This window comes from Chionomys nivalis, chromosome 7 (genome assembly GCF_950005125.1).
Source record: "Chionomys nivalis chromosome 7, mChiNiv1.1, whole genome shotgun sequence".
NCBI lineage: Eukaryota > Metazoa > Chordata > Mammalia > Rodentia > Cricetidae > Chionomys > Chionomys nivalis.
The window spans coordinates 87,637,316-87,663,304 of NC_080092.1; the positions used below are offsets into that span (position 1 = coordinate 87,637,316).

General features: G+C 41.6%; 1 protein-coding gene across 13 annotated transcripts in view; it reads right to left on the reverse strand.

Moving 5' to 3' along the window:
• Bptf (bromodomain PHD finger transcription factor) overlaps nucleotides 1-25,989 on the reverse strand; it is a 113,596-nt gene that overhangs the window by 45,775 nt on the left and 41,832 nt on the right. For 8 of the 13 annotated variants that reach the window (XM_057776736.1, XM_057776735.1, XM_057776733.1 and 5 more), the window contains exons 4-12: nucleotides 23,134-23,343; nucleotides 22,418-22,606; nucleotides 16,647-16,823; nucleotides 12,425-12,612; nucleotides 10,368-10,723; nucleotides 9,910-10,041; nucleotides 3,673-3,802; nucleotides 3,064-3,202; nucleotides 1,453-1,632 (exon numbers count right to left, since the gene is read on the reverse strand). In XM_057776736.1, coding sequence (XP_057632719.1) covers nucleotides 1,453-1,632; nucleotides 3,064-3,202; nucleotides 3,673-3,802; nucleotides 9,910-10,041; nucleotides 10,368-10,723; nucleotides 12,425-12,612; nucleotides 16,647-16,823; nucleotides 22,418-22,606; nucleotides 23,134-23,343 — 1,701 coding nt within the window. The remainder of the gene's footprint in view (nucleotides 1-1,452; nucleotides 1,633-3,063; nucleotides 3,203-3,672; nucleotides 3,803-9,909; nucleotides 10,042-10,367; nucleotides 10,724-12,424; nucleotides 12,613-16,646; nucleotides 16,824-22,417; nucleotides 22,607-23,133; nucleotides 23,344-25,989) is intronic. The other 5 variants (XM_057776737.1, XM_057776741.1, XM_057776739.1 and 2 more) reach the window with 3 other exon arrangements.

The window sequence follows — 25,989 nt, forward strand, 5'->3', positions numbered from 1 at the left end:
TCTTTTTCAATATGTTTCCATTTTATTCTTTGAACCCAGAGCTCACCAATACAGCTGGTCTAGTTAGCAAGACTCTGGATTGCAGTGCTGGCATTTCCGGCAGGCCACCAGTGCCCCAGTGGCAGGTACACGGACTCTGGAATACGAGCTCCTAGTCCTCATGCTTAAGCTCTAAGCACATTTCCCAGGGTGCCATCTCCCAACGTTTTTATTTATGTATCTCACTGGTCCTAAACTTTCACAGAAGCTTAAATATGGAGTCCCCATACAATCTAGCAATTCCACTCCTTGGTACACCACTAAGAAGTGAAAACCTGAGCCGGGTGGTGGTGGCGCACACCTTTAATCCCAGCACTCGGGAAGCAGAGGCAGGCGGATCTCTGGGAGTTCGAGGCCAGCCTGGTCTACAAGAGCTAGTTCCAGGACAGGCACCAAAGCTACAGAGAAACCCTGTCTCGAAAAACAAAACAAAAAAAAAAAAAAAAAAAAAAAAAAGTGAAAACCTGTATTTACGGAAATACTTGTATATCAAGCTGGCGAGGTGGCTCACTGGGTAAAGGCTTTGTTGTCAAGCATGCGTGAGGTCCTGAGTTCGATCTCTGGGACCCACAAAACAAAATGAAACAAACAAACAAAACCCAACTAAACATTAATTAGCTGATTACGGTGGCACCTTTAATCCCAAGCATTCAGGAGGCAGAAGTAGGTGGATTCTCTGTATGTTCCAGACCAGCCTGCTCTACATAGTGAATTCCAGGCCAATCAGAGTTACACAGTGAGTTTCTTTCTCAAACAAGGAACAAATCCTAAAACTTAAAGTGTCAGTGTTTATAACAGCTGGAAACAAGAAACAGCCAATTATTCACTGATCAATGACTGCACAGATGAACTGAGGCCTAGCAATACAGTGGAGTGTTCTTTGGAATACGCTACAATGTGTATGGACCTTGAAAACATTGTGTCAGATTAAAGGAGACCAATAGACTGCCTAACTTCATTTTAAAAATGTCTAAAACAGACAACTCAACCAAGAATAGACTGATGGGTTGGGATCAGAAAGTGACTTCCTTTGGCATGATGAAATGCTGTGGAACTGTCATAGATGCTGAACAAGCCTGTGAACATACATCTACAGCATTTACAGATGGCACGGTCAATCACCCACTACATGAATTACACTCTTTTTTTTTTTTTTTTTTTGTTTTTGTTTTTTCGAGACAGGGTTTCTCCGTAGCTTTGGAGCCTGTCCTGGAACTCCCTTTGTAGACCAGGCTGGCCTCGAACTCACAGAGATCCGCCTGCCTCTGCCTCCCGAGTGCTGGGATTAAAGGCGTGCGCCACCAACACCCGGCCATGAATTACACTCTTATGAGAGGGTGCAGTATCTTGCCCGTGGGACCTGATTCTGGGCATTCTCTTCACCCTGACCCCACCATCCTGGCGCCTGCTTACCGTGGTCCTTCTTCTCAGACACCTTGGAGAGCTCCATTGCACTGTCGTCTGCTGCTGCTGCAGCTTCAGCATCTTTTGCCTCATCTTTCCCAGAATCACATTCTGTCTTAATTTTTTTTGGACTTCGTGGACTTTTCCTTTTATCTGATTCATCCTTATTATCATCTGTATTATTTTTGGCTAAAAAGAATTACATGTATGGCAACAGACAGTTGTAATATTAGAACTTTATTTTTACTTTGTTTTTGTTTTTTGAGACAGGTGTGCAGCTCTGGCTGTCCTGGAACTTATTCTATAGACCAGGCTAGCCTCAAACTCACAGAGATATGCTGGAATTAAAGGTGTGTGCCACCACAGCCCAGTTTATTTTTATTCTTGTGTGTGTGTGTGTGTGTGAGAGAGAGACTTTATGTAAATCTGTGTGCAGATGCCCTCAGGGATGAGAAGAGGAAATCAAAATCCCTTAATAGCACGGGGCTGTTAAGCTACTTACTAAATGTGGATGCTAGGAACCAAACTCTGGTTATCTATAAGCCCTCTTAACCTACGGTCTCCTAATCTAAGAACTGAATATATCCAGTTTAGATAAAAACCACCAAGTACTATGCAATAAGTATATTTCATTATTTCTAATTAAAAAAACAAAACCAGCAGGGCAATGGTGGCACATACCTTTAATTTCAGCACTTGGGAGGCAGAGGCAGGCGGATCTCTGGGAGTTCGAGGCCAGCCTGGTCTACAAGAGCTAGTTCCGGGACAGGCACTATCGCTACAGAGAAACCTTATCTCAAAAAAACCAAAAACCAAAAAAATAAATAAATAATAAAAAAACAAAACAAAACAAACAAACAAACTAAACCAAACCAAATGGAGTACTACACACAACATAAACAGAAGGGAGACATTTTTTTGAGCTCTATAACTCAGAATACTGGTGCCTGTCATGGCGTCCCTATTCACTTCCCTTCTAGGTTTATATGTGTCATAGTACTCAAAATGTCAACTAGTACTGACTATAAAGTCTTGGGGTAGGTAGATCCCCCCCCCAAAAAATCCCTATTTTGAATATAATAATTACATGACTATTTTTAAAAATTACTTTCTCTTGTTTTTCTGTAACTAAAACCTTATAAATAAAGGTTATTTAAAAACCTTTAGTTTACAGGGCTGGAGAGGGCTCTGCTGTCAACAGCACTTGTGGTTTGTGCAGAGGACCTAGGTTCAGTTCCCAGCACCCACATGGTGGCCAAAAGTCATCTCTTAACTCCAAGTCCAGGGAATTGAATGTCCTCTTTGTGGGTTCTGTGGGCAACAGGCATGAACATATGCTGCACATAGACACATGAAGGTAAAACACTCATAAGCATAAAATATAAATAATCTTAAATAAGAAAACTTTAGAACTTGTAAATTAGTAAATCCCAACAGTATTGTCCACATGCTATTAAATTTTTCATAAGGATACATTTATCTGAAATAAAGTCAGTAAACTATGAACTTCTAAGAAATACTTCTGGTTAGAAGTGGTCCTACAAACAAAAGACAACCAGCAGCAGGGAAACAGTGAAGATTTCCTATTAGCTCTAGCTACTGAAACAGTCCACTACTCACCTCCTTCAAAGGGCTTCCTGTAGTTCACATTGGTGTTGCCTGGTAATTTGGGAAGGAACCTATAAACATGTGTTTTACTAATCCAGCTCCAGCCGCCATACCCTGTCACTCTGTATTCCTCTCCTTTTTGTTTCCAAACCTGGTAGAAATGAAAACCCAATGGTTAAAGAAGCATCTGCCAAACACAGGCCAAGAATCAGGCAAACTGAGCCAGAGATATGGCAGAGTGGACAAGGATACACAAGGCGAAAACAGGAGAACCAGCTCCTGCCAATTATCCTGTAACCTCTGTATGTGCGTGTGCTCTCACACTCACATAAATAGATAAAAGTATAATAATTAAAGAATCAGGCAAAATTAATTAAATTTACCAAATAATCAATTTTCAGTTGGAATCTCAAGATTTATGAAAGATTGTTAACACTGCTTTTAAATTTAACAATGCTTTTACTTTTATTACTAATTTCAACAAATTGGTATCAAATTCTAAGAGAAAAATCAAGCTTACAAAATTACAAGATGTATTCATACCACCTCATTAATTCAACAGTTACAAAGGAAAGCAGAGTGACTGCAAAGGCGTGCACTGCAGGCCACAGGCCCAGTTACCTGGTGCTTCACTGGAAACGTGTATTTTACCCACGTGGCCTGCTGCATCGTCTCCTCCTCCTCCTGTTTTTTCTCCTTTTTTTTAACTTTCTCTTTTTCTTCCCTTTCAATTGATGTCATCCTATGTAACCTAAGAATACACAGATTAAAAAAAATTAATTTTGAAAAAGGAAAAAGATATGAATGTTATACTGAAAATTAGGGAGAAAACCAGAGAGTGCTTAGTTAGAACCCTACACCCCAGACATTCCCAACAGACAAAAATAAACAGATGTGGCATTCCCTTAGAGGAGAGATCAGAACAGAAAACTAGCCATAAGAAGGAATAGCCCTTCTAAACACCTCCCCAAAGAAACACTAATGTTTTATTCTTGTACAAGCCAACACTACAAATACCTATGGAGAATCCACTCTAAATAGAACTGACACCACATGAACAACTCAGACTAGGACTTCTAACCAGCAAATACAAACACCTTTATCTTCGTAGTGTGGGGATTAAAGCGCGGGTCTTCAGTGTGCTAGGCAAACATTCTACCACTAAGTCTTCCCATATCACAACACATTTTATTTTATTATTTTTGATTTTTTGAGACAGGGTTTCACTGTGTATCCCTGGCTGTCCTCAAATTAGCTATGTAACCAGGCTGGCCTCGAACTCACAGATCCACTTGCCTCTGCCTCCTATGTGCTGGGACTAAAGTTGATGCCACCACCACCCAGTCGCACAACACAATTTTTAATTTTTTTTTTTTTCTGGTTTTTCGAGACAGGGTTTCTCTATGGTTTTGGAGCCTGTCCCGGAACTAGCTCTTGTAGACCAGGCTGGTCTCGAACTCACAGAGATCCGCCTGCCTCTGCCTCCCGGGTGCTGGGATTAAAGGCGTGCGCCACCACCGCCCAGCAACACAATTTTTTAAAATTAATTAAATTCAGTCTTGGTAGCAAAAGCCTGTCATCTCAGCACATGGGAGTCTGTGGTTATAGCAGGCAGGGACGTCCACTGAGATGCGGTCTCAAAGGAACAAGCGAGGAAGCAAGCACTCTCCCTCCCCATCTTCTTCCTCTGTACTGAGGTTTCAACATGCAGCAGCATCAGATACTGCCCGTTAGCGTGACAACTGTTGAGCAGAGTAGAAGGGGACGCCTGTTCCCTGTCTCAGAACTAGGGAGTAAAACAGCCACAGCAAGGTACAGCCTCAGGGATAGAACCAGGATGGAACTGGGCCACCATCATCAGTTTCCACAGCTTCCATGTGTATTCCTGAGGGACCAGCTCCAGTTCAGACAATGACAGCGCAGATCATGCTGCTGACAGGCACCCTTGGGCTCTTGGTTTCTGTCCACAAGCAAACAGATACAAAGGCTTCACTTTGCTTTGGTGTAGTTAGTTCATTGTAATGTGTGCTGACCCTGAGTGAAGTTGTATTGCTTGGGCCACCACCACCAAAGTCTTTATGGGGAAAGGCAGCAACACAAAGAGTTCAATCGGTAGTTCAATTCAATCGGTAGTTCAATCCTGTCTGTGAGACAGAAAGCCCTGGACACTACTGATGACCTGGAGACTTCAAAGAGCCCCATCAGGATAGGACCATGCAGCTTCAGTCGTCATTCCACACTACTGGGCGGGGTGGTGATGGTGAAGATGGTGGCAGATTTTCCTTTCTCTATAGTCACCTGAGAGCCAGACCATAAGAATGAACCGTCAGCTCCACCCGTAATCTCCAGGCAGCACCCAGGACTCTGTGCTGTGGTATTACTGCAGAGATACCATATACAACATTGTGTCTCCTTCATGCTGAACATGAGGAGTAGCCCTCCATAGTCCTCCTCAGTGACGGGATGGCAGAGACTAGAAGTTCCTGTACTTGAAATGCTGACAAAAAGAAGCAAGCACAGGCACACCTGGGCCTGTCAGTCACAAACCCAACTGCTGCCCCACACATTTGAGTTGAGTATCACACTTACAACCTGGGTGGCAAACAATCCCATCCCACTGATTTCCAACTATGGCAGAAGTCACTGTTCTGTGTCTACTAGCCCTCTACCCGTATTTCCTGCACAACGCCTGTTCAGGTCCTGTGTCTCACTTGTACCGGACTGTTAGTCCTTTTCCTTTATAGAAGGTCTTTGTCAATTGAAAACACTTTCCATTTGTGGTGCAGATATTTTCCCTCAATTTGTCATCTCTCTTTTGAGTTTAATTATGATAATGGTTTTTTAAATATATGTATTCAATTCCCTCCTCCATTGCACCTTTGTTTTAAATCTGTTTAAAAAGAAAAGTATCAGAACAATAATATAACTTAATTCATGTTTTGTCTTTCTTCTAATTAGCACTGTGGGTTTTTTTTTTATTTGCATTGATATTTTGCCTGCATATATGTCTGCGTGAGGGTGTCAGATACTGGAGTTAGAGACAGTTGTGAGTTGCCATGTGGGTGCTGGGAATTGAACCCAGGTCCTCTGGAAGAGCAGTTAGCGCTCTTACCTGCTAAGCCATCTCTCCAGTCCCTCGTTTTGTTTTTTAACCTTGATCAATTTGAGGCCTCTTCCCTGAAACATGTCCTCTTTGCTCAATGGCATGCGGTGTCCACAGCGGAGCTTCCAAGTGTCTTAGGGCTTATTTGAGAAATCCCTGAATGTACCATCCTGCTGCTTCTGACCAGAAAGTGCTCTGACAGCTTCCAATATTTTGTTATATTTTGAGAGAAGGTTCATGTATGTTATTTAGCTCAGGCTGGCCTCAATCTTAATTCTCCACCCTCTGCTATGTAAAAAACGAAATTAACGATGTGAGTACCTCAATATAATACCTATTATATTTATTTATTATATATTTATTTATTTTATTACTTATCTAATGTGTAGATGTGAGAGCCTGAATGAGTTATTTGCACCTCATGTCTGTAGGGACTCAGAGGGGCCAGAAGACCACACCAGATCCCTGGTACTGGAGTTACAGATAGTTGTTAATCACCACCTGAGTGCTAGGAACTGAACTCAGGTCTTCTGGAAGAGCAACCAGTTCTCTGAACCCCCAAATCATCTATCTCTTCGGGGGTTTTGATGTTTGTTTCCTGAAATAGGATCTAATATATCCCACGATGGCATCAAGTTCTGGGCTAAGACTGCTCTTGTATTCCCGATCTACCTGCCTCCATGTGCCAAGCGCTGAGACGGAAAGCACACGCCACATGCCTGGCTTGTTACTTCCCCGTGCTAGGATCTTACAAACTCAGGTCCTCGGGCTTGGCAGGAGCCTCGCTGCTTACAAACTCAGGTCCTCGGGCTTGGCAGGAGCCTCGCTGCACCTAAGATGTTAACCGAGTATTGTGTTCACTTGTGTATGGTGTACACAACTGTGTGTGTAGGTCGGAAGGCGGAGCTCTCAAACCTCACCAGACAAGTAGTTTTGTGCAGTGGACACTCACAGCTGACCACATCAGAGAGAGAGCAAGGGTCTGTGGATTGCTCACTCACAGTACAACATCTCTGTCACATCACTTGCCCTAAGGCTCAGGGGAAGAAGAGCGCGGAAGAAAGATCCTAAGTACCAGAGGCTGGGGAGGACCAGACTCAGTGTCTTCTAGACACAGCAGGACCACAGCAGTGATGACAACTTACATTTCAGCATGGAGACTTTCTGGCCTTCTCCCCTGAGCCATGATCCCCAAGCCCCACAGGGTCTTACAATGTAGCCGTAATTGGCTTGGACCTTGCTGTGTAGATCAGGATAGTCTCAAATTCACAGAACTCTGTCTACCTCCACCTCATAAGCATGGAGAATGCCCAGCTCAGCTTATCCTTCTTTTTTTTTTCAAATGTGTAGCCCAGGCTGGCCTCAAACTCATGATCCTCCTGCCTCTGCCTCCTTCAGCAAATCCTACCGGCGTGCGCCACCACAACTGGCTCAGCTTGTCCTTCTAATTCAGAGTTTTACTAATATTATTTCTAAATAAATCTTAATTATCTTACCAAATTCTACCCCCAAAAATCCAACCACACATAAATGAAATTTCATAGTGACAGGACAAAACCTGACATCACAGAGAGATTTATTCTTGTTTTTTTTTTTTTTTTTTTCTTCGAGACAGGGTTTCTCTGTAGCTTTTTTGGTTCCTGTCCTGGAACTAGCTCTTGTAGACTAGACCAGGCTGGCCTTGAACTCACAGAGATCTGCCTGCCTCTGCCTCCTGAGTGCTGGGATTAAAGGCGTGCGCCACCACCGCCCGGCTATTCTTCTTGGTTTGTTTTTATGTTTCTGCTTTTTTTTTTTTTTATGTGTCAGGGGAAGGGTTCCAAGGCAGGGTTTCTCTGTGTAGCCCTGGCTGTCCTCAAACTCAGAGATCTACCTGCCTTCGCCACCCAAGCACTCCATGACATTTGGCTTAAATTGTTTGGTTTGGGGACAGTCTTGTTCTGTACCTCAGACCCTGTGGCCTACACTTCCTCAAGTGCTACCAGTACAGATGTGAGCCACCACATCATTATAAAATAAAACATGCTTAAAGGGCTGGAAAATACATTTCCATTGTAAAAAGTTAGGGGGTTACACCACTCAAGTGACCCAGTAGGAGGGCAGACAGACTGACTCTTGGTGCTTTAAACTGTTAAAAAGTGTAACACCTTTGCAACAATGATTCTTGATAGTTTATCTTTTTGTTTAGATGAGATCCTGCAACTTGTGATTCTCTTACCTCAGCCTCAGTGCTAGAATTAAGGGAATGTACAACCACATCTGACATAGCTACACACACACACACACACACACACACGTTTGTTTATTTAGCTTAAAATTCTAGGATAAAAATCAACGTCTTGTGTGTATAGTTTGGTCCTCACAATAATTTTTAAATTTTTTATTCTTATTTTCTAAAGTGTGTTTGCTTCTGCGGACACAGGTGTGCTTGGGAATGCACATGCAGCTGGAGGCCAGAGGTGGACATCTAACACCTTATTAATATATTTATTAAGGACAGGGCCTCTCAATGAACCACTGTTCCAGCTAGACTGACTGGTCAGAGAGCCTTCATGATGTGTCTATTTCCCAAATATCTGATCCCTAGCAATGGGCTTACAGGTGTGTGTATGTTGGGAAGTGAACCCGATCCTGTGGAAGGGCAGCAAATGCTCTCATTCTTACTTCTAGTGCTTGCTCAAGTACACAGCTGAGTCTACCTGGTAGCTATATGATCTTTGGCCAGACATTCAAGTCTACAAAGAGAAATAAAGCCTGACCTTTAGCATAGTTTTGGGAACATTTTAGGATAAATGCATAAATGTGACTTCTTAGGGTTAGAGATGGCAGTACTTAATACAAGGCTGCTCTTGCAGAGACTCTGGTTTGGTTTCCAGAACCCACTCAGCTAACAAAAGTCTGTAAATCCAACTTCAGGGTGTTCTAATACCTTCTTCTGGTCTCTGCAGACACCAGAAATAAACATGATGAACAAACATACATGTAAGCAAGCAGACACCGGATACAGACACACACTCTTTCATCTTGTCAAAAATGCTTTTCACTTGTAATATCTTTTAATATGTACGTTGGACTGGCAAGTTGGCTCAAGGAGCAGAATCACCTGTCAAGAATAAACTTCTCAGGGGCTGGAGAGATGGCTCAGAGGTTAAGAGCATTGCCTGCTCCTCCAAAGGTCCTGAGTTCAATTCCCAGCAACCACATGGTGGCTCACAACCATCTGTAATGGGGTCTGGTGCCCTCTTCTGGCCTGCAGGCATACACACAGACAGAATATTGTATACATAATAAATAAATAAATGAATGAATGAATGAATGAATGAATGAACGAACTTCTCTCCATCTATTCATACCCATGGCATGCACAAGTCCACACACACATATACACATAAAAGATAAAAATTTAGGCCGGGCGGTGGTGGCGCACGCTTTTAATCCCAGCACTCGGAAGGCAGAGGCAGGCGGATCTCTGGGAGTTCGAGGCCAGCCTGTTCTACAAGAGCTAGTTCCGGGACAGGCACCAAAGCTACAGAGAAACCCTGTCTCAAAAAAAAAAAAAAAAAAAAAAAAAAAAAGATAAAAATTTAATATATTTCTCGTTTCATCTTCATCACGGTCTTGCATCCTGGGAATTAATGGAGACTGGCAAGAGATAGTCTTTACTGTGACCTCTTGGGCTATTCCATAATTATTAATGATCTAGCATTTCAGAAATAGCCAATACTCATCAATCCCAAAGCTCAGACTTCACTCACCTTGTGTGTCCTAAAGACTCCCGCCATATTGGCAACATCACAACAGGTTTAACTGCACACTCCAAAATTGCAAGAGCCAACGCAAACTCTCTGGGTTTGCTACACATCTGAACGGCCTTGATCCAGTTAGCCCTGCATTTCAGAAGAAAGAAAACATTTCACTCCATTGTTCTTAACTGAATAACACAATACTCACAGTCTACCACGACTCAGATGAGAAAGGGTTCTATGTGGCAGGAGTACACACACAGGACACCGAGGGGGCTTAGCTCAGAGCACTGGAGATTTTATACACAGGAGCAACTCCAGGCATCATCCAGGCCCCTCAATTCCTTGACGCACAATATTCTTTAGCTCTGGTCTCCATTTGACTCCTTCTGATACTTAAAGTTATCCAAGGATCAATTTTTAGGTAATTAGCATATTTACAGCAATATATGAACTTTAGTTTCCTTTACCTGTGTGAAGCCCAATTGGGATGAAGAAAGGACGAAGGGATGTTGCTTTCCAGCTGTGTGATGGTTAGTCTCAATGTAGATATGGTAAGGACTTTGGACCCGTGGACAGATCCATTCCATTTGAACTCCCCAGCTGGAGTGAGACAGAACTTATGCGCAAGGTGCCTCCTCTTGTCGTGGTCTTCCCTGTGTTGGTGTTTATTCAGGGCAAAGGAATTGGTAGAGTACTGATTGTGGTAGACACGATACTTCCCTTCCTGTCCCAGCTTAAAATAATTGTTGATATTCCCTTTCATGACCACCTCCTTTTTGGTGCTCAACCGTGAAACTTCTCCTTGGGAGTTAACTACCAGTACCTGATGAGGAAAATCAAAATATCATTATTCATGTCAAAGATGCAAATTTTGTCTGACCAATTGTCTTTCAACAATTGTAATCAATTGTTCCAAACATGAGACATCTTATGACTAAGAGTTTAAAAGTAAACTTATGACTAAGTTTAAAAGGAAAAAAAAGGGGGGGGGGATCTAAAAAAATTGAAAAGAAGCTAAAGTGAGGTTGAAGCTAGGCTGGGTGTCTTATGCCTGTAGCGCCAACATTCAGTAGGCTGAGGCGGGAAGACCATGAATTCAAGTCTTAGCTAGGGCTAGCTACATAGCAAGACTGTCTCAGGGCACAGGACAGTTGGTAAAGATACTTGTCACACAAGTCTGGTAACCCATTTTAAGCCACGGATACCACAAAAGCGTGGAATAAGAGAATTAACTTCACAAAGTTGTCTTTTGACACCCCCTCATTAACCTGGAGGCTTGTGCGCGCAACACCTATTTCTGGTCTATAAAGGGTCAGAGAAACCCTGTCTCGAAAAACAAAAAAACTAACTAACTAAAGGTGAAAGTTGGTAATTTATAGTTAAATAAGGAAGATATAACTGCAGAAAGAAAGGAGAGTGAATAGACACCACTGAGCACGTTCATGAATCTCAGACACACACTATCAGTCTACCAAACTCTAGCACATAGTTTATCCAAATAGGAGAGCACTACACACACTACGCCCCCGCCCCCTCTCCCCGCAAATGGCTAAAAATCCTCTACTGCTGCTCTTTTCATTTTTCCAACTTTAGTTGCTCTAGGCCCTGGGGTCTTTAAAATAGTGTTTCCACAGAGCTGGGCTCAATCTTTCGGTGGACTATCAAAATCAATACTGGTTGTTTACTTTTCTCCCCTGATGTAGGACGTCAGGGGTTTAGACAGGGCCTGAGTTGGCCAGGCTTGCCTCAGACTGGCTGTATTCTTCCCTGCTTCAGCCTCCTCAGTGGTTCAGTCCTGTTGGACTCCCCAGGAAATCATCAGAGACACAGCTGTCATCATTCTGCGGGTGCAGCTAGGCGAGCTGAGCTCGTGGTGTCAGGTCTAATCATCTGCTCTAGTAGAGCTACAAGTGACAACCGTTCTTCTAGTGGTCACGGGAAATGGGGTTGTGGTGGTGCAAGTCTTTAATCCCAGCACTGGGAAGGTAGAGGCAAGTAGAACTCTGCCTGAATTTGAGGCCACCTTGGTCTACGTACCAAATTCCAGGTCAGTCAGAGCTACACAGTTAAGATACTACCTTCTAAAAACAAAACAAAAAAACCTAACAGAATTGTACTTGATTAGCTGATTCTAACATCATCTGCTCACTGAATTCTAATAAATGGACTAAATTTGTGTGTATAAATTTCTTTGCCACAAACTTATAGTTTTGTTCTTGGTACTCACTACATTAAAGAAAACACAATTCAAAACTAGGTTTATAAATTTCCTGTCCTTTTTTCTTTTTAAAATAAGATTTTACGGTAATCCAATTCTAAATATTTAATGTGTGTCTGACTGTGGGTGTTGGCATACTAGTGCAGGTGCCCTTGGAGGCCACAGATGCAGCCCTTGGAGCTGGTGTTACCAGTTGGGATGTGACCATTAGAAGAGCAGCCAGTGCTCTTAACCTCTGAGCCATCTCTCCTGTTTACGATCCTAATTATTCACAGTACACAGAGTTTTGTTTTAAACAGAACACACCTCTTTGCCCTCCTTAAACAATTTGTTTGCTTCATGGGCCGCAGCTGCCACCTGCTGGCTCTTGAGCTGACTGAGTTTGCTATCTGGGTTCCGCAATCTGGTGATGATGCGAGTGGACCCAGACGTTCCTCTCCCAGCTCCAGGGGACTCGGCGATTTCTCCGTTAGACTTCTCCAATCTGAAATCCCCTGTTAGCAAATGAAAATGCCACAAAGTGATTGCTGACAGGAAGTAAATAACTAAGAATGCCTTATTTATCCAACCCTTACATGCCATATATATTTAAAGTCCAAGAGAAATAAGCAGAATAAGTCCTTTCATAGGCAAAGCATGTCATCAATCCTTAAATGTTTTTGTCAACAGCAAACATCAAAAAGCAAAAATACTGTGTGCCATTCATTATTTTGCAGAAAACAGTGTTACCTGTTTTGAAACTCATTTACTGGAGAGGAGGGGTCTCCAAAAACGTGCAAATAACAAACATAACAACTCGAATGCATACAAAATGTTGTCTTGTATATCTAATGTGCATTTGTATATTAAAAGGCTGGAGTTAATTTCAGAAAGATTTTCCACTTAAGTAGTAATAGTCTTGAACTTTAGAAATGCCAACTGAATTTTTCCCTAGAGTACATAATTATCTGTGAAAACCCACTACAATTATTTTAACATAATAAAGATTTCTTAACATCTCCTTTATAACTTCATTTTTGACGGTGACAGTCTGAATGGCCAGATACAATTTCTGCTTTCTATATGCACAAATTTCACACTGGATAGTGAACACACACACCCAGCCATTCATCACTGTACATTTCCCATTGTTCAGAAAATTGAGTAAGACCTGATTTTTAATTTAAAGTTTAAAAAAAGAAATTAAGCAGTGTAGCATTGGTAAATCCAAGGATGGGAATTTCGTATTACATATATGGTGGCATTTTAGGCAAGTAGAGACAGATGCAAATGGGCAGGCTATCTGTTCATTTCAGGGGATTGTTTGATATGTTGGCTCAATTCGTTCCCTACCTGTCCTTCCCTCTGGAGGGAGATGTTCTGCCCACTTTAATTGTGTAACAGAAATAGGGTTATGGATCAAAGGTCCTGCCTTTGGAAGCAACTATAGCACCCAGAGAGAACTGGACAGAAGACCCCACCATCCCACTAGGCAGCTTTTCCAGCCAGTTGTCACCCTGTTCCATTTTGAGCTTTTAAGTATGGCTTCTCTTCTCTGTTTTGTTCTCTTCTCTGGGACTGAACTGCATGTACTGGACAGAACCCTCACCTTACTATTCTGGTTTTTCTATTAGTGAGCAGGAAGGGTATGAATTAGAGGCTCTAACTTGTACCTCTATGGTAGAAAGACTGTTACTTGCAAGGAGCAAGCCCCGCCCCCAATACTCCAGAGCAGACATGAGAAGAGCAAATGTTGAGGAAGCTGACAACCTGGCTTAGCTTCCTAAACCTGACAGTACACCCGAGGCTTTCACCAGCCCTAGATGCTCCTGTTGAGGCCACTAATAAAATGTCATTTCTGTTTTTAAGCGAGGTAGATTTCTGCCAATAGGAGTTAGTCCTAAATAATCCAGCAAGTATTTTAAGACTTAGTCTACAAAATATGCCACTGAGCAAATTGGGCAGGCTGGAGAGCCAGTGATCCTGAATACTGCTATCTTCTCTTAGACTCTCCATGCACTGGAGATTTAACCCAAGGCTCTCAACTCTTATGACCATTTATTAACATCCTGCAATATACTTTATAGATGCTCTCTTGGTTTTAGGTCTCACTTGTTGAAAGAAGAGAAGGAATAGAAAGAGCTTTCTGAAAGAAGCCCCCCAGTGCGCAGCTAGAATTCAATGCTGCTCGGAATTAACCCTCTGCATTTGCTAGTTCAGCAAAAATAAAGCGAAGAACAACCTTATCTGTAAGCATCACAGCTGAAGACATGGCGAGGATAGATCCTCATGGAACACAGGCTACCCAAGTCCACACTGCTGCCATTAAGAAGTCAACCTCTACAGGCAGCCTGTTGGCAAAATAGTCATCTGCTCTAAACCAGCCCCTCTGGCAAGCATAAGCAAAGGGCAAAAACTACTGGCCCACCAAACATAATGAGGAAGCAGAAGGGCTCCTGTCCAAGAAGCCTGAGGCAAGTTACTAAGTACTAGGTACAAGTGGGAATCCCTACAAATCTACAAGGGAATGCTGTTATACTGACATGGGGAGTGAGGGCGGGACTCTCCAACGCTGCCAAGTTACTGTGTAATTCCCAACAACCCATACTGTGCAATAGCTAGCAAACCTAGGCTACCACAATGAAATGGCCCCCAGAAGAACCTCTTGCATGCACCTCACTTCTCATACATTGTCACCATATCAAATCTACCTAAGTAAGCCCTCCATTGTCAGTACAATAAAGTGAACAACAGCTAAATTCAGAATTTCATATGGGTTATAAATTTAAGATAAGACATACCCAAACCTGTCAAACAATGCATAGCACAGAGAAATCTTAAATGGAGCTTAAGATATAATTATATACAACTACTGGGCGCAATTGTGGACCAAAGGATTTTAGACATTTTCAGGTGAGGGTCAGACAGAGGCACTGTGAACTGACGGACGGGAACAAACACGAGTGACCTAAGACGCAACCAGAGCTCTCTGTGTGGTCCTATCTTTGAAACAGCCCTTGTTCTTAGAAATTCATTCCTACCCATTTCGATCATATACTTTTGTTGGAGCCATCGATAATACCTTGCCTGCCCTGGCCACAGGTGTGGAACAATATGATCCAAGATAAGCCACTCAAATTCCTTCCTCAAAGACTTTTGATTTGGAGCAGGAGTAGGGGCTTTGGGCCACAGACCTTGGAAAGACATGAGAACAAATTGCTGGTGCCATCTTACCTGCAACTTGGAAAAAGCCTGTCTGTTTTAGGAGAGAATTAAATTATCACACAAATTTAAGTTGATTGAAAATGGAGGGGGGAGAATAGAGCAGTGGTTGTACCACTGGGTCCACTTATGCTTCAGGAGAACATGAACTTTCCCAGTCATACAAGCTAATTATATTCCCTCTACAGTTGTCATTTACAATTGGAAAAGTCCTAAGTAAAAGACATCTCCAACCTTATGTCATATCTGAAATTATACTCAAGATAAATTTAAAACAATGCTACAGACTTATGAAAAATTACTGTAAATATTTATTTTCATGAGATCATCTTCCTTTAAAAAAATATAACACACAGGGAAAACCTGCAGAAAGAGATGAAATTTAACAACATAAAAATTAAGCACAAGAAAGTAATAAGCACAAATATGAAGCAGATATTAATGACTATAATATATAAGGCAATTCAAAAACTTATGAAAAATATTAAAATTCTATAGAAAAAACAAGCAAAAACAGGAATCATCAAAACACAGAATATTAAACACATGAAAAGAAGCAACCACATTCATAAGTGGAAATAAGCAATATTTTCCATTAAATACATTCTTAAGACTGTCATAAAAGATAAATGATGTTAAATTTAGGTGTGGAAATAGGGAAACATACAAGTATGGAAATTAGTAGAGCTGTCCTTCTGGGTGATGAACTAAGCAGTAGCCACTATTATCTGTAAAGGGTACCTACCATTTGACCAGTCAGTCATTTCATTCAGTTTCCTACACTGCCAGAAACACTTGCAGAACACAGAGACATGTGTGGTGACAGGTAGAAAGCACCACCATGGTGATGGCCAAACACCACGCAGCAGCTAAGAACAATGCATTTGACTCTAACATGAGGAGTCCCTACCATGTGTCACTATGTGAGAAAATAAAGAAAAAAAAAAAACCATAGACACACACAAAAAAAACCAAGATGCAGAATAACACATGCAGAATGATCCAATTAATGTATTAAAAAAAAGGAAACAAAAAAAATTTGTAAGCATACAGATATGAACGAAATGAAAAATACAAAAAACTGATGGTGCTTATACTTCAGGAGAATGAAAAGGTTTCTACTTTTCTCCTCTTGTAGGATTTTTTTGTAAAGCAAAAACAGTGAGCTCATGATAATGGGAGAAAAAAAAAACAAAAAACCCAAAACCAAAAACACAACAAGAGACACTGATTCTTTCCAACCCACTAAACTTTTATTTAAAAAATTGAAAATGTTTAAAAAAAAAAACAAAACACCTCTCCCCTGAATGGCTGAGTGTGCTCTTACCTATCTCTTCCTGAGCAGAGACAGGTGTGTGGGAGTCGCTCTCCCCAGCGCCAGGGTCATCAGCTGCCTTAGCAGAATCGCTCTGGGAAGAGCTGAGTTCACTGCTCTCCAGATTAGGCTGGATGGAGGTAGTGGTAGCACTAGTGTTACTGCTGTCACATGTCTTGTTAGAGTCTTCTAGAAAAATAAAATATCTGATTTTTACATTGAAAAAATCACAACAAAATCTAAATGTCAGAAAAGCACTTAATGGTTGTAGGACTTCACTGCGATGCTGACCAGTAGAAAGCAAAGCCAACCATGGAGGAATGTGATGTCCTCTGTGTGAGAGAAAGCTGGTAAGCACTGCCCCCGTACAAGTCCTATAAAAGCTTTCCGACCACTGACAAACAGTCTCTCTATCATCATCCAGCACAAGCAGATAACTTTCAACAGTCCAGAGTCAAAGAAAAAGCAGCCAACACAACCACCGCACACAACTCAGGGCACATCAGATAGGAAGAAGTGGTTTTGCAGAGAAAAACACTCAAAGCAAGAAGCTTATATTCTCACTTTTCAAGAATTTTCAAAGATCTCGTTTAGAAACAGAATTGAAGAGGATTCTTTACTTGTAAGGGTTTCTAAGTGTGGTTACCTTTCCTGGGTAACTTCACAGCATCACTAGCAGTTCAGTTCCTAACCAATACAGGAATTAGTACCAGGAAAAAAATGAACGCCATGGGAGCTCAAAACTAAGTCTGTTTGCATTCCTCTTTGTCAACAACAAGGTACTCTCTCTATCACTAAGTAAAAACAACTGACATTAGGTCACACCAACTACATAAAATATAGTGCCAAATGAGGAAAGGCATTAGATCTCTGACTGCACCCAATATGAGGGTTACCATAGCATAAAGAATAGAGAACACAGGAATAATCACAAAGGAATGAAAGTTGCCTTTAAACACGTGGAAATATGACCACTTCATTCAACCCAAGAGAATGCAAACTGAAGCCACAGGGAAAGTTAGGCCCTGTGCTCACACCTGTAATCCCTAGGCTGAGACAGGAAGACTGTATGAGTGTGAGGCTGACTTAGGCTCAAACAAACAACTAAACAGAAAAGAAAAGGCAGTCAGGAGGTGGTGTCACAGGCCTTTAATTGCAGCACTTAGGGAGGCAGAGGCAGGCAGATAGAGCTCTGCGAGTTTGAGGCCAGCCTGGCCTATAGAGTGAGTTCCAGGGCAGCAAGAGCTACACAGAGAGACCCTGTCTCAACACCCCCCTACAAAAAACAAAAAACGAACAAACAAAAAAAAACCCAAAAACCAACTCAAAACCTTAACAGAAAAGAGCCGTACAGAAATGATGTCAGTACATCTGCAACTGATACTTGCGAATTCCAGACACTGAACCCAGATGCACACGGTAAATAAAAATAATGCTGTCTTTCAACCTAACACCACCCAACTTCCGAGTCTAGCCTTCCTTCATCTTAGTCACAGGAAACATTACAGATCTCTGACTACACCGTAGGATGGTTACTAAGGCATCTGTCTACTTTATATTCGGATCCTTTGTTTTTTTGGCTACATCTGTTACTTTTCCTTTTACTGAACTCCCTAAAAGTGATACTGCTCTCTGTTGGGATGTTACATAAAGGTAAATCTTGAAAATGGATGCTTGTCTAGATTTTAAATCTTCTTATTAAGGCCTGGCAAGATGGCTCAGCTCATAAAGGCACTTTCTGTCAAGCCGGACTATGTGAGTCGCATCCCCAGGAACCACATGGTAAACAAACTTTCACAAGCCATACTATGCAGTTCTCTGAGCTCTACCAACATGCCTTGGTACACCTTAGCCCACAGTAAATAAATAAATGTTCATGTTACAACGTTTCTGCTCTTAGGGGCTGCAGACACAGCTCAGAGGCTTGGAACACTCAGTGCTCTTGCAGAGGACCTGACTCTAGTTCCCAGCACCTACATCAGCTGGTTCACAACTGCCTCTAACGCTGGCTCCAGAGGATGTGATGCCCTCTTCTGGTCTCCATGGGCACCTGCACTCACATCAACTCTCACTCATTCAAAAGAAAAACTTCAAGCCAGGCAGCACGCCTTTAATTCCAGCACTTGGGAGGCAGAAGCAGGTGGATCTCTGTGAGTTCGAGGCCAAACTGGTCTACAAGAGCTAGTTCCAGGAAAGGCTCCAAAGCTACAGAGAAATCCTGTCTCGGAAAAACAAAAACAAAACAAAACAAAACAAAAAACTTCAAAAAAAAAACAACAACTTTTCTACTATAGAGTGTAAATGCCAATCCGAAGGTAGTATAGCTTGGAAATATTATTAAATGTAATGCACATTTCAAAATAATTAAGATACTAATTTAAAAGAAAATATAAAATTTGGATGCTCCTGGTAAAAATGAACTGAAAAAAACCTGAGAGGCTGAGGGTAGCTGAGCACTTGCCTAGCATGCTAAGCTATGGGACTCGATCCCTGGTACCACAAACAAGTCAGAAAGTCACTCTCAAAGCAAACAGCTGCAAATAATTTTAAACATCTTACAATGGAGGAGGAAAGAGACTTGCATTAGAACAACACAATTTAAAATTTTGACTTAACTGTCTTATGTTGTACCCAACAACAAATGTGTGTGTTTTCATCAAGCACAAATCAGACATTTATCAATGTCAAACTCACACTGGGGATATAACTCAGTGCTTGTCTCTTGACCACAGGCCCTGAGTCCCACACCCATCACCACCCAAAATGAATTAACTGCAGTCATGCAGAGGGAAACTGAAGTGCTGAGAGCAAGCACAGGAGGGCATCACAGCCTTGACTTTCAGAAGCTGGGCAATCAGAGATGAAAAAAGCAAAGAAAAGAAAGCAAAGAAATAAGAAAGATCAGAGGCTAATTAGTCAGAGAAAAGCGTGTGATAGCTGCATGGAGTCAGTTCTCTCCTTTATTTTACTTCAGTTCTGGAGAATGAACTCACATGGTCAGCTTTACCCAGCAAGAGCTATGGAACCATCTTTGCCTGCTAACATGATCTCTGAACTAGTTACTCACTGGTCTGGGATTCTGTGAGTAGGCTAGACTCCCTGGCCAGTCTTCCCAGCACTGAGATTATCTGTTATCATGCCTGACTTTAAAGATTCTGGGGCAAGAACTCAGGTCCTTTCAATGCCTGAACTATGTCTTCAGCTCAAGGTGACTACCATTGGTAAAGTGTATTTATTATTAGTGGGGAGGGAGCAGGCATGTATATAACGCAGGACACATGTTGAGTTCAGATGACAACTGTCAGGAGCTGGTTATTGCTTTCTACCATACGTTCCTGGTAAGTGCTTTTACACACACTGAGCCATCTCACCACCTCATCCACTGACCAGAGGGGGCATCAACAGTGACAACAGGGATTGGCTGGGGGCTTCACAAAGCACACAGCACCCTCCCAAGAACAGTAACACAATTACTTGCTGGACAAGAAAGAACAAAGAGAAGCAGAAGGCACAGGAGACAGCAGCGCGCCCTCCCTGGAGGCTAGAGCAGCACTCCCAGGTCTACTGCTGCCCAGCAGGACGCAGTCATCAAGGATTCCATTCTACTTTGTCATGTATTCCCATCAGACTACAGAGTCTGAAACTTACTGTAATATCAACTACTTGATACAAGTACAAAATAAAAGCTGACAAGATGGCTCAAAAGGTAAAGGTGCTTGCTGCCAAGCCTGACAAACTGTGTTCAATCCCCAGGAAGGAGAAACTGTCTCCAGCAGGTTGTCCTTGGATCTGTATATCTGCCATTACGTGGGCATGTGCATGCATGTGCACGTGTTCATCCACATTAGCACACACAAAATAAATAAACAAACAAACAAACAAATAAATAAATAAATGTAAAATAATCTAAAACAGCACACAAAGACTAGAATCAACCAAATTTGGTTTAAAAACATATCAGTTAGATTAAACCTGAAGCCCTAGTACATCTAAGATTTACATTAAATACTGATCAATCTATAGGGACAAAGATTATAATTAAAAAGTAACAAGCAGGCTGGAGAGATGGCTCAGAGGTTAAGAGCACTGGCTATTCTTCCAGAGGTCCTGAGTTCAATTCTCAGCAACCACATGATGGCTCACAACCATCTGTAATGAGATCTGCAGGCATACATGCAGACAGAACACTGTATACATACATAATAAATAAATAAAGCTTTAAAATAAATTTTTTTTAAAAAGTAACAAGCATGGAAGTTGTTTTTCCCACATTACTTTAGCAATAGTACTCAATATTTAAAACTTTTAACCCTGAATATGTGGAAATGAGAATAAAACTGACTAAAACCTAGAAGTACTTAGTTGTTGAAACAAATTATAAACCTGTGTTCCTTCAGCCCCTGAGGAAACACTCCTGGGAAACGCCACCTTTCTCACTGACAGTTCTATTTTCTAAACAGTTCTAATTTTAAGAAAGTTCTTAATAGTCAATCAGAATATTCTCTTCTAGTTTCTACTTTTATGACGTCACATTTCAGAAAGTCTGATCCTTACTGGCTCCCCAGTTCAGTGCCCCAAATACTACACGAATATTAGTTTTTCAACTGCCAAACCTGTAGTGTTCTGGGTCTAAATGATTTTTTTTTTAAACTTTTTGTGTTTTGATGCAGGGTCTCACTTCATTAACCCCAACTAGCCCTGAGTGCCTGCTTGCCTGCCTGCCTCACTAGCACTGAGACTACAGACTGCACACCACACCCAGGCAGCTCTCTCTGCTTCATTGGCGTATAGGTTCCAGATTAATGAGCCCAGTCTCCCCACTATCAACTGTGTCAGATGCTCTGCTGACAGCTGGGGTTCACGTGGAGCCTGTATGCAACCTAAGCTTTCATTGGGGTTTTCAACTAGCTGCCAAAATCCTTCACAATCCAATCAAAAATCTAGAGGCTCTTAAAGGGGTGGATGGCACTGACTTATGGGCAGAAGACCTAGAACGCACACCTTTTAAACAGCAGTGTGTCAGCTGGCACATCCCAGCACAACTAACACAAAGCAATACTTTCATAGTCACAGAAAAGGACCTCTAAGGATTTCTTCCAACTATGACTTTTTTTTTTTTGGTGATATTATTGATGCTTACTTTTTTATTTTAGTCATCTGACTTATATATGTGAGTATATATACATATACACATGCACACACACATATACACACACAAGCTGTAATAAAAACACCTTTGGATTTCTTGAAAAGCAAAAAGGTCATAATTATACATTCTCAGTATGATAACTTACTCCAATGAGGTTTAAAAAGGTTAAAGTTAGAATTACTGGTTAACATATCAATGCACCTTGCAGAAATGTTGGTGATAATGGGTTCTCTGGTAATATTATGATCTGACATGTAGCACTACATGAGCACATGCAAACAGAAAATTAATGTGTTAGTATATACAGAGCCAGAAGGGCCATGTCACTCAACAAGGAAACAGACATTACTATGTAAGTAACTCAAATCAAATCTCGGCCAGGATGGTCTGGTGACCAAGCATACAATTCCATCTAAGAAATACAAGCATGGGGACTAAGAGGGAGTTCCAGGCACTAACTGCAAGACCATCTGCCAAACATCAATGTTAGGTGACAGTTTAGCAATCAGGAATGGCACTGTGAGCAAGCAGCATGGATGAATACAGACTTTCTGGTTCTAGGTGACATGCAGCTTTTACTGCAAAGGGAAGGGTTCCCCCCATTACAGAGGCATTGGTACACTGCCCTCTGTACCTGGCACATCCGGGGGGAGCTCAGATGCCACCTTCTTCTCTGTCATGTTGCTGCTATCATAGGTTTCTGAGAGACAGCCCTCGGGGCTCCTCCCTTCACAGGGACTAGTCTCTTCTGAAGAAGCATTAGCTGTGTTGTCGCCAAGATTTGCTGGCACAGAGTTACCTCTATCCCCAACTTCTGTTGGCTCTACAGCAAAATGCACAACAAAACTTTAAAGATATGCTTTTAAATTGCTTTGGGACAAGTGGCCACATTCAGTCAACTATGAAAAATCATCAATCACCAAAAAACCTGCTTCTCTTTGATGGTCATTTTAAAGCAATTCAGACTCTGGGATAGCTTTGCAATGAGCCATCCAAAGACAAAGATATTAAAATATTAAGGAGGTTTTAGAGTTAATTTTTTAAGAACACATTTTTAAATCACATACCAAAGTATATTCTGGTATAAAAATAGTTATTTTTCATCAACAAATTTCAAGGGATGCCAACTTCTTAGGGAATATACATATAACATTATAGCAAATCCAACAGTACATAAAACTCATTTCAATGGTTGTAATATCACAAAGGAGAGACTCTCTTAAATATCTTTAGAAATCAAAAATAGCTGTCAGCTGTAAAAATTTCCATTTCCATTTTCCAAGTAAAATTGGAGGTTTCAAACAAATGGCATTAATAAAATATTTCTTTTAAACCAAGTAATTCTTTTACCCTCAGGTTTTCCTTGCCCAGGCTCTTCACCCAAGGCTTTGTCGTCACTGTCCTTCTCCAGGGACTGGTCTTCCGAGTCCTCCCTGTTCTTCTCAGCATCTCTGCTACTATCACTCTCGACCTCATTCTTGTCTTTTTCTGTTTCTTCTGGGCTCTGATCACAGTCAATATCTTCCCCTCTTTTGATTCTTAATGAGTCCAAAATTTCTTCTATAATGAAAAATAGATGTAATTGTTTTCTTCTCGTAGTCAAATTTACTAACAAATGACACTTAGGAATTTTAATGTTTGTTAGGCTTGGTGGTGCACACCTTTAATCCAAGCACTCAGGGTTCAAATGCAGGTAGATCGAGTACAAAGCCAGCTTGATCTATACAGCATATTCCAGGTTAGGATAGCCAAGGCTAAATAGTGAGAACTTGATTTAAAAAAAAAAAAAAAAAGTTTACTGTTTAATATTTTTATGTCTTTAAACCAGTTAGAAGACCTGAGCTTGAATCCCCAGCCTCCACATAAAGCTGGGTGCAATAGCTCACTTTGAGGGTGTGAAGGAAATCCCTGCAGTTTGTTGGCTACTCAGCCTAGGAAATCAACGAGTGCCAGGCTAAAGGAGATTGTGTCTCAAATAATCAAGGGCTGGAGAGATACAGCTCAATGACTAAAGCACTTGCTGCTCTTGCAGAGGACCCAAGTTCAGGTCCTAGCACTGATGTCAATCAAGAGGCTCAGACCTGCCTGTACCTCTAGCTCTACTCTGGTCTCCTGGGACACCCACACATAAATAATATTTTTAAGAAGATCTTTAAGGTTACATATGATGGTGCACACCTTTAATTTCTGGACTCAGGAGGGAGAGATAAGTGAATCTCTACGAGTTTGAGGGTAGCTTGATCTATACACTGAGTTCCAGGACAGCCAGGGCTACACAGTGAGACCCAGCCTTTAAAAAAAAAAAAAAAAAAAAAAAAAAAAAAAAAAGTGTGGAGGGGACAAAATAAAACAACCCATATTTACAAAGCTTAATTAGAGCAGGGCACCTCATTTTTAGAAAATAAATCCTAGAATCCTACCTATAAAATTAACTATCTTTGTAAAGATGAGATGGCAAAGGCAGAAGACAGTGAAGCACACCTGGACTACAGAGAAAACAGTCTGACTCTTAAAACTGAGACCTTGGGGGCTGGAGAGATGGCTCAGTGGTTAGGAGCACTGGCGGCTCTTCCAGAAGATCAGGTTCAATTCCTAGCTCAGGAGAGTTCCTCAGGATCTGACACCTTCACACCAATGCACATAAAGTTAAACAAACTATTTTAAAACAAACAAACAAAAAACAAAGTCTACAACAAGAGCTAGTTCTAGGACAGGTTCCAAAGCTACAGAGAAACCCTGTCTCGAAAAACAAAAACAAAACAAAACAAACAACAACAAAAAAACCAAAGTGAGACTTGATGTCCATCGTCACACGCCCTGCCATGAGACAGACTCAGGCTACGCAGCACAGTGCAATGAGGAAAGCAGACCTGGAAGCAGTGTAGAGCTGAGGTGACTGCTCCCTGAGCCTAAAGCAGGCTTCCTGGATCTGCAGACCCTGCCTCCTCCAGGGTAAAACGAGCAGAAAGGCCCACATGGAAACAATTTCTAACTCGGTGAGGGTGATACCATGGCACAGCACCAGCATAAGGAAAATCAGTGTGGACACATGGACACTAGACAGACTCACTGTATTATGGTAAATGCATCCTCTGAGATGAATTATTATAAGTCCCAGGCTATCTGATATTTACAATCCTACTGCCTCAGCAACCCGAGTAGCTACGATATGCTATCACATCCACCAAGTTAAGTACCTTTTCTTGTTAGTTTGTCTGTTTGGTTGCTTGAGGCAAATGTTATGAGGCTCAGACTGGACGCAAATTCAGTATGTCTGAGGTTGGCCTTGAACTTTTTTTTTAAATTCATTTTAGAGGTGATGGTGCATGCCTTTGGGAGGCAGAGGCAGGTGGATCTCTAAATTTGAGGCCAGTTTCATCTATAGAGCATGTTCAGGACAGCCAGGAATACAAAAAGAAAGCCTGCCTCGAAAAAACAAGAACAACAAAAATTTATTCATTTTGCTTTAAGTGTGGCTGTGTTTTGCCTGCATGTATGTATGTATACCATGTGTACTTGGTGCTCTCAGAGGTCAGAAGAAGGCATCAGAACTGCAGTTGTGAATGACTGTGAACCACCATGAGGATTCTGGAACTGAACCTGGGTCCTCTGCAACAACAGGCACTCCTAAGGGCTCCAGCCCCTGGCCTGACCTCCTCTCACCTTTATCCATCAAATGCTAGAATTGCAGGCATGTGCCATCACTCCACTCTCTAAATATCACTAACTTCCAACATTCAAAAATTTCCAGGTGCCCTTTATTCTTCCTGCCCATGCTGTATATATAATCGACCATATGTCTTAGGAATCTTGTTTCTTTTTTTCCCCTAAAAGACAGAGTCTCACTATGCAATTCTGACATTCATGGAACTCACTCGTAGACCAGGATAGTCTTGAACTCACAAAGATTTACTTGCCTCTGTATCCCAAGTGCTGGAATTAAGGCATGTGTCACTATACCCAAATCTTAGTTCTTTTTATGATTAGAAAATGTTTAGAAGCCATACAATCTGGGTCCTATAACAACAGGAAATGTCTGCACCTAATAAATATACATATGATTCCTGTATCTACCCATATGTAGGTGGGCGTGTCTTGGGTTCACTGTACCACTACTTCCATGCTTATTTTGTAGTTTCTCAGTGAGAAACTGGCTACGTTCTTCACAGAGAACCCAGTGGTTGGTTAAGGATGGCCATGGCAAAG